This window comes from Nerophis lumbriciformis, linkage group LG04 (genome assembly GCF_033978685.3).
Source record: "Nerophis lumbriciformis linkage group LG04, RoL_Nlum_v2.1, whole genome shotgun sequence".
Taxonomy (NCBI): Eukaryota; Metazoa; Chordata; class Actinopteri; order Syngnathiformes; family Syngnathidae; genus Nerophis; species Nerophis lumbriciformis.
In genome coordinates, this window is record NC_084551.2 from 61,610,001 (window position 1) to 61,620,000 (window position 10,000).

Sequence of the window (10,000 nt, forward strand, 5' to 3'; positions counted from 1 at the left end):
ACATAGTAAAAAATTAGATGACCATAGTAACTAATTAGATGACCATAGTAACTAATAAGATTACCATAGTAACGAGATAGATGGCCAGAGTAACTAATTAGATTACCATAGTAAGTAATTAGATTACCATAGCAACTAATCAGATGACCATAGTAACTAATTAGATTACATAGTAAATAATTAGATGACCATAGTAACTAATCAGATGACCATAGTAACTAATTCGATTATAGTAACTAATTAGATGACCATAGTAACTAATCAGATGACCATAGTAACTAATTACATTATAGTAACTAATCAGATGACCATAGTAACTAATTAGATTATAGTAACTAATTAGATGACCATAGTAACTAAATACATGACCATAGTAACTAATTAGATGATCATAGTAACTAATTAGATGACCATAGTAACTAATTCAATTACCATAGTAAAAAGTCAGATGACCATAGTAACTATTTAGATTACCATTGTAACTAATCAGATGTCCATAGTAACTAATTGGTTTACATAGTAAATAATTAAATGACCACAGTAACTAATTAGATGGCCATAGAAACTAATTAGATTACCATAGTAAGTAATTAGATTACCATAGCAACTAATCACATGACCATAGTAACTAATTAGATTACATAGTAAATAATTAGATGACCATAGTAACTAATCAGATAACCATAGTAACTAATCAGATGACCATAGTAACTAATTAGACTATAGTAACTAATTAGATGACCATAGTAACTAAATACATGACCATAGTAACTAAATAGATGATCATAGTAACTAATTAGATGACCATAGTAACTAATCAGATGAGCATAGTAACTAATTAGATTATAGTAACTAATTAGATGACCATAGTAACTAAATACATGACCATAGTAACTAATTAGATGATCATAGTAACTAATTAGATGATCATAGTAACTAATTAGATGACCATAGTAACTATTTAGATTACCATTGTAACTAATCAGATGACCATAGTAACTAATTAGATTACATAGTAAATAATTAGATGACCATAGTAACTAATCAGATGACCATAGTAACTAATCAGATGACCATAGTAACGAGTTAGATGACCATAGTAACTAATTAGATGACCATAGTAACTGATTAGATTGCCATAGCAACTAATTAGATGACCATAGTAACTAAATACATGACCATAGTCACTCATTAGAATACCATATTAACTAATTAAATGGCCAAAGTAATCTGCCCAGATCTGCTCTATTGCCAATCTGGGGGATAAAGTGGATAGTGGATCCCCCCAAATTTGTCACGTTTCATGTGTCAGGTAAACGGCGCTGACAAGGCCCTTCCAACTGTGTGAGGAAAATGAAGGAAATGACTTCAGCAGGTACAAGGTTATAGTGCTGTGGAATGCACGTGACATCCTACGAAGGCATTTATACGTTTTTGTGTTTCCATCCCCATCGGTATGCAGCGGAACGTGTTCTGGAAAATTCTGAGCGTGTGCAAACTGATCATCAAGAACCTCTTCGCTCGTCTGCACCTCCCGCAATCACATCCCTCATCTCTGCGTCTCATCTTTCCCCTCACATGCGACCACACGCCACGCTGTCCTTGGCCCACGCCTTCGCCGCTCGGGCTCGCCGCGCCCGCGGGCACATTTCCACGCGGGGCTGATTGAATTGATGCGCCGCGGGCCCCTTTTCTTCTTCCGCGGAAAGGGAGAGGCGCCACTGTGCACAGCCACGCTTAACAATCAAGCGCACGCAGAGGTCGATAATGTGGGGACATAAGCAGGAGCGTCCACAAAATACAGAAGCATTTTCCCCATTGTGGAGACTTGCAGGCACACAATTTTCACATGTTGAAGCACAAGCTGAGTGATGTCTGAGCATGCTAAAAGTTAGCATGCTATCGTTATATGACTCTGAGATGTTCGGCTGTAAAATTGGCTGAAAAAGTTAGTATGCTGGAATACTAACGATAGCATGCCAACAGTTAGCATGTGCTAAGTACCAAGTTATATAACTGAGATGTTCCGCTGTAAAAATGGCTGAAAAAGTTGGCATGCTAGCAGTTAGCATGTGGTAAGTACCAAGTTATATGACTCTGATGTGTTCAGTTGCAAAATTGGTTTAATAAAAAAAAAAAAAAAGAAAGAAAAAAAGTTTGCATGCTAATGCTAACAGTTAGCATGTGTTAAGTACCGGGTTATATGACAGATGTTCCGCTGTAAAATTGGCTGAAAAAGTTAGTATGCTAGAATACTAACAATAGAATGCCAACAGTTAGTTAGCATGTGCTAAGTACCAAGTTATATAACTGAGATGTTCCGCTGTAAAAATGGCTGAAAAAGTTAGCATGCTAGGATGTTAACGGTAGCATGCTAACAGTTAGCATCAGTTAAGTACCAAGTTATATGACTCTGAGGTGTTTAGTTGCAAAATTGGTAAAAAAAAAAAATAATAATAAAAAGTTAGCATGCTAATGCTAACAGTTAGCATGTGTTAAGTACCGGGTTATATGACAGATGTTCCGCTGTAAAATTGGCTGAAAAAGTTAGTATGCTAGAATACTAACGATAACATGCCAACAGTTAGTTAGCATGTGCTAAGTACCAAGTTATATAACTGAGATGTTCCGCTGTAAAATGGCTGAAAAAGTTAGCATGCTAGAATGTTAACGGTAGCATGTTACCAGTTAGCATGTGTTAAGTACCAAGTTATATGACTCTGATGTGTTCAGTTGCAAAATTGGTTTAATTAAAAAAAAAAAAAAAAAAAAGTTTTTGTATGCTAATGCTAACAGTTAGCATGTGTTAAGTACCGGGTTATATGACAGATGTTCCGCTGTAAAATTGGCTGAAAAAGTTACTATGCTAGAATACTAACGATAGCATGCCAACAGTTAATTAGCATGTGCTAAGTACCAAGTTATATAACTGAGATGTTCCGCTGTAAAAATGGCTGAAAAAGTTGGCATGCTAGAATGTTAACGGTAGCATGAAAAAGTTAGTATGCTGGAATACTAGCGATAGCATGCCAACAGTTAACATGTGCTAAGTACCAAGTTATATAACTGAGATGTTCCGCTGTAAAAATGGCTGAAAAAGTTAGCATGCTAGGATGTTAACGGTAGCATGCTAACAGTTAGCATCAGTTAAGTACCAAGTTATATGACTCTGAGGTGTTTAGTTGCAAAATTGGTAAAAAATAAAAAATAACAAGTTAGCATGCTAATGCTAACAGTTAGCATGTGTTAAGTACCATTGGCTACTTAAGTGTACTCCACCAAGTATATACTGCATGTATAATGTATAGCATCTACTTAAGTGTACTCCACCAGGTATATACTGCATGTATAATGTATAGCATCTACTTAAGTGTACTCCACCAGGTATATACTGCACGTATAATGTATAACGTCTACTTAAGTGTACTCCACCAGGTATATACTGCATGTATAATGTACAACATCTACTTAAGTGTACTCCACCAGGTATATACTGCATGTATAATGTATAGCATCTACTTAAGTGTACTCCACCAGGTATATACTGCACGTATAATGTATAACGTCTACTTAAGTGTACTCCACCAGGTATATACTGCACGTATAATGTATAACGTCTACTTAAGTGTACTCCACCAGGTATATACTGCATATATAATGTATAGCATCTACTTAAGTGCACTCCACCATGTCTATACTGCATGTGATCATACTCCACGTGCAAATCAATGTCCATTAAAGCCACTGGAGACGTCTCCATGAGTACATTGGCATGCAGCCTGGGTAAAAATAGTCCACCTATGGCGGGTTAGGGTAGCATCGCTGCAGGAAGACGGTCATTACGGCGACACGCTGACCTGCGGCGACTTCCCCGTTGGGGGATAATGAAGGTTTGTGATGTGCGCTTGTCACCGAGAGCCTTCTTTTAAGGCCAGGCACCTGCTCCGTGTCCAAATGGAAACCACAGGCCCCTCACACTCGCTCACAGCGTCGTCTCCAGGACGGCCAGAGACATTTCCAGGGAACCCGACACACTTTTCCCCGCGGGGTTTGAAAGAAAACGAGCCGTTGTGTTCGCACTTTGGCAATTTCACACTGCGACTCTGACACAATGAGAGCACAGATGAAATTGGAAGGGAGAAAAAAAACCAAGAGAGGGAGGAAACAGCGTGTTGGCGCTGTAATAATGAGCAGTGGGAGATCATGAACATATGACCTTTCACCCCAAACAAGGCGGGTCAGAGTGTCAGGTTCAAACACTGATGACATCTATTAAACAAGACAAGAGGCAAATAATTAAACAGAGACATAATTCAATTTGGACTCAATATTGAGGAGAGTCGTCTGTACACTGTACCCTTGTACGGTATCTCAGCACGCTCTGCCGAAAAGATTGCACGCCTTCTTCTTTTATTTTGGACCCTCATGGCCACGGCTGTTTCCAAAGGACAAAGGTCGCAAAACGTTCACAGAAAAGGTCGTAAACAATTCACAGAAAAGGTCAGTTCAAAAAGAGTTCGCGAAATAGTTCCAAAAGAGGTCCATAAAATAGTTCAAAAAGACGTTCGTAAACCAGTTCAAAAAGGACGTTCAAAAAGAGGTCGTCTGGAAATTGGGCAGATCCTGTCTTCTCTCCGCTTTGAAGTCCTTGGGTTAGAACAATATCTTTCTGTTGATTACCATACATGAAAGCCCCCCCTTACACACAGTGGAGTTTTACGAGACTTACTCTTGGTAGGTTTCAAAGACAGCTTTTGTCTTCTCACCAGACCCTCAATGTGACACAAAGTTTTTGTGCTAATTTAGAAACAATTATTCTAACAAGAGACCCTTTAAAAATCCTGTCTTTGCTCGGAAATATACAAAAGCAGTGAAGTTGTCACGTTGTGTAAATGGTCAATAAAAAGAGAATACAACAAATCCTTATATTCAATTGAATAGACTGCAAAGACAAGATATTTCATGTTTGAACTGGTAGACTTTGTTATTTATTTGCAAATATTAGCTCATTTGGAGTTTGATGCCTGCAACATGTTTCCAAAAAAGCTGGCACAAGTGGCAAAAAAGACTTAGAAAGTTGAGGAATGCTCATCAAAGACTTATTTGGAACATCCCACAGGTGAACAGGCTAATTGGGAACAGGTGGGTGCCATGATTGGGTATAAAAGCAGCTTCCGTGAAATGCTCAGTCGTTCACAAACAAGGACGGGGCGAGGGTCACCACTTTGTCAACAAATGCCTGAGCAAATTGTTTAAGAACAACATTTCTCAACCAAGCTATTGCAAGGAATTTAGGGATTTCACCATCTACGCTCCGTAATATCATCAAAAGGTTCAGAGGATCTGGAGAAATCACTGCACGTAAGCGGCAATGCCTGTGACCTTCGATCCCTCAGGCGCCACTGCATCAAAAAGCGACGTCGGCGTGTAAAGGATATCACCACATGGGCTCAGGAACACTTCAGAAAACCACTCTCAGTAACTGCAGTTGGTCGCTACATCTGTAAGTGCAAGTTACAACTCTACTATGCAAAGCCAAAGCCATTTATCAACAACACCCGGAGACACTGCGCGTAAGCCATGATATTATGGTCCTTCGATCCCTCAGGCGGTACTGCATCAAAAAGCGACATCAGCGTGTAAAGGATATCACCACATGGGCTCAGGGACACGTCATAAAACCACGGTCAGTAACTACAGTTGGTCGCTACATCTGTAAGTGCAAGTTAAAACTCTACTATGCAAAGCCAAAGCCATTTATCAACAACACCCAGAGACACTGCGCGTAAGCCATGATATTATGGTCTTTTGATCCCTCAGGCGGTACTGCATCAAAAAGCGACGTCGGCGTGTAAAGGATATCACCACATGGGCTCAGGAACACTTCAGAAACCCACTCTCAATAACTACAGTTGGTCGCTACATCTGTAAGTGCAAGTTAAAACTCTACTACGCAAAGCCAAAGCCATTTATCAACAACACCCGGAGACACTGCGCGTAAGCCATGATATTATGGTCCTTCGATCCCTCAGGCGATACTGCATCAAAAAGCGACGTCGGCGTGTAAAGGATATCACCACATGGGCTCAGGGACACTTCAGAAAACCACTCTCAGTAACTGCAGTTGGTTGCTACATATGTAAGTGCAAGTTAAAACTCTACTATGCAAAGCCAAAGCCATTTATCAACAACACCCAGAGACACTGCGCGTAAGCCATGATATTATGGTCCTTCGATCCCTCAGGCGGATCTGCATCAAAAAGCGACGTCGGCGTGTAAAGGATATCACCACATGGGCTCAGGAACACTTCAGAAACCCACTCTCAGTAACTACAGTTGGTCGCTACATCTGTAAGTGCAAGTTAAAACTCTACTATGCAAAGCCAAAGCCATTTATCAACAACACCCGGAGACACTGCGCGTGAGCCATGATATTATGGTCCTTCGATCCCTCAGGCGGTACTGCATCAAAAAGCGACGTCGGCGTGTAAAGGATATCACCACATGGGCTCAGGAACACGTCAGAAAACCACTGTCAGTGACTACAGTTGGTCGCTACATCTGTAAGTGCAAGTTAAAACTCTACTATGCAAAACCAAAGCCATTTATCAACAACACCCGGAGACACTGCGCGTAAGCCATGATATCACGGTCCTTCGATCCCTCAGGCGGTACTGCATCAAAAAGCGACGTCGGCGTGTAAAGGATATCACCACATGGGCTCAGGAACACTTCAGAAAACCACTCTCAGTAACTGCAGTTGGTCGCTACATCTGTAAGTGCAAGTTAAAACTCTACAATGCAAAACCAAAGCCATTTATCAACAACACCCAGAGACACTGCACGTAAGCCATGATATTACGGTCCTTCGATCCCTCAGGCGGTACTGCATCAAAAAGCGACGTCGGCGTGTAAAGGATATCACCACATGGGCTCAGGGACACGTCAGAAAACCACTGTCAGTAACTACAGTTGGTCGCTACATCTGTAAGTGCAAGTTAAAACTCTACTATGCAAAGCCACAGTGTTGGAATAATTGTTTGTAAGTTATCACAAAAGAAACGTTGTATTACATTATGTTCCTGATAAGAAGATGAAGGCTGTCTTTCGAGGCCTAACAAGAGGAAGAAGGCTCGTGAAACTTCACTGTGATTTCAACACGGACAGATGGCAGGATCTGCCTCAACTTCCAGAGGAACTCTCTTTGAAGTGTTAAACGAACTCTCTTTGAAGTATTTCACAAACTGTCTTCCAACTAATTGGTAACCGAGGTCAACGCTATTTACGACCCGCTGCCCTCTTGAAGTCGCTGTGGTCAGGAGACGGGAGGGGTTACCCATTGTCTTCCAACACCTGCCCCAGCTGGATCCAGGAAGAGCCCAAGCCCGAGACATCCTCTTCTTGGTCTTCAATGTGACCGAAAACTGTTTTACATACTTCCTATTCCTGCTGAGACATGTGTTGGTGCGTGAACATTGAATATCTAAATAAAAGAGGAGACGAAAAACCTTCTTCGTCAGAGCGTGGTGCAGGACTGTACAGAGAGTGCAGTGGCCATGTCTCTCCTCAATATTGAGTCCAAATTGAATTCTGTCTCTGTTTGATTCCTTGCCTTTTGTCTTGTTTAATAGATGTCCTCAGTGTTTGAACGTGACAGAAGTATTTCACAAACTCTCTTCCAACTAATTGGTAACCGAGGTCAACGCTATTTACGACCCGCTGCCCTCTTGAAGTCGCTGTGATCAGGAGACGGGAGGGGTTACCCATTGTCTTCCAACACCTGCCCCAGCTGGATCCAGGAAGAGCCCAAGCCCGAGACATCCTCCTCTTGGTCTTCAATGTGACCGAAAACTGTTTTACATACTTCATATTCCTGCTGAGACATGTGTTGGTGCGTGAACATTGAATATCTAAATAAAAGAGGAGACGAAAACCTTCTTCGTCAGAGCGTGGTGCAGGACTGTACAGAGAGTGCAGTGGCCATGTCTCTCCTCAATATTGAGTCCAAATTGAATTCTGTCTCTGTTTGATTCCTTGCCTTTTGTCTTGTTTAATAGATGTCCTCAGTGTTTGAACGTGACACACAGCCATTTATCAACAACACCCAGAGACATCAATGGTGAATCCGCGCAAGGCACTTTAGGTACATTTTGACCATATATGGATAATGACATCTTTGATGTGAAGAACTTCACGGGTAATATAAAAGAAGGCAATATTGTTTTATAAACATCTCCACAATGCCTCCAAGGTTTGGTTTCAAATTTGGGGGACTTAAGCAGATCCCAAATGCACAAAAAACAGGTGCCAGCAGGTAAGAAAAGTTGTTTAAAGTAGTCAGAGTACAGCTGGTATAACGTTTACATAAAATGAGTCAACACAGTGCTCTGCAAGCGGTACACTGACTACTCTAAAGTATATCCAAGTCCTAGTATTGTCCCATGACAAGATAATGACAGTATTTGGCACAGGCACGTACACAATGTATCATTACACACACACACAGGAAGAAAAAAAAGCTTTTCATCAGTCAAAGGCTGAGAGAGGAGGAGGAGGAGGAAGAGTGTCGGGATAACAGACATCTATTAATCTCACCTCCTCTCCTGTCAGATAGTACGCCGACAGCAGCCCGCCGACGTAACGGATGTTCACCTCAAAGACCGACGCCTCGCCGTTCTGTGGAGGGGGAAGCGAGAGAAAGAGCAGTCAGCTGTCAGGCGTCAGGAAAAGCAGCAGTTGACGGCCGAGCTGAGAGTACTTCACGCACCATCAGCTCATGAATAACCTCCGCACGACTGTAACCCCTTTAGTTGGATTTGTTTACACTTCTTCCTGCATTTAGCATTGTAAGACAAACTCACATTTAGCGCTGCGTGTATCAGGGCTCCAATTGAACTGCATCAGTCTTCAAATAACATCAACATGCTTTGTCATCTCATCCAACTAAACACAGGGCTGTGAAGATTGTGTATTCGATGTGAGAGGTGGCACTCCTGTTTTTGTTGTTGTTGTTGGCCAAACCGTAGGAGAAGAACAAAACTTGTTCATTAGACTTCATCTTCATTAGTCAAACTGCTTTGTGTTTTATTTTGATAGCAAAAAGTAAACACCATGTTTTCATTACATTACACAAAGGTAATACTCAGAGGTGGGTAGTAACGCGCTACATTTACTCCGTTACATCTACTTGAGTAACTTTTGGGATAAATTGTACTTCTAAGAGTAGTTTTAATGCAACTTACTTTTACTTTTACTTGAGTATATTTATAGAGAAGAAACGCTACTTTTACTCCGCTACTTTTATCTACATTCAGCTCGCTACTCGCTACTAATTTTTATCGATCTTTTAATGCACGCTTTGTTTGTTTTGGTCTGTCAGACAGACCTTCAAAGTGCCTGCGTTACTGGTGACGTTTCACTCCGTTCCACCAATAAAATGCAGTCACTAGTGACGTTTGACTCCGTTCCACCAATCAGATGCAGTTACTGGTAACGTTGGACCAATCAAACAGAGCCAGGCGGTCACATGACCTGACTTAAACAAGTTGAAAAACTTATTGGGGTGTTACCATTTAGTGGTCAATTGTACGGAATATGTACTGTACTGTGCAATCTACTAATACAAGTTTCAATCAATCAATCAAAAGTGTGAAGGAAAAAAGACACTTTTTTATTTCAAACGTACATCCCGTCACAAGCCTAAAGACTGACTGCACAGTTCCTGTCTTCACAATAAAAGTGCCGCTCCATCGCGCTTGCGCTTTCAAAATAAGAGTCTCCGAAAGCCAGCGCAAACAAGCTAGCAAGCTACGGAATTTGCCGCCAATGTATTTCTTGTAAAGTGTGTGAAAACGAATATGGAAGCTGGACAAATAAGATACCAAAAACCAAACACTTTCATGTGGTATTAGACAGAAAGGAGGAACTTTTTTTCTCCTGCATTTGAAAACGTGGACGTTAAGCACTGCTGTCTGATTACAATCAATGCAAGTCATCAGTA

At 41.0% G+C, this 10,000-nt stretch overlaps 1 protein-coding gene across 1 annotated transcript in view; it reads right to left on the reverse strand.

Moving 5' to 3' along the window:
- The window catches only part of LOC133605420 (mannosyl-oligosaccharide 1,2-alpha-mannosidase IA), a 458,157-nt gene that overhangs the window by 138,680 nt on the left and 309,477 nt on the right, over nt 1-10,000 (reverse strand). The window contains exon 4 of the mRNA XM_061958737.2: nt 8,596-8,676. Within this exon, the coding sequence (XP_061814721.2) occupies nt 8,596-8,676 (81 nt within the window). The remainder of the gene's footprint in view (nt 1-8,595; nt 8,677-10,000) is intronic.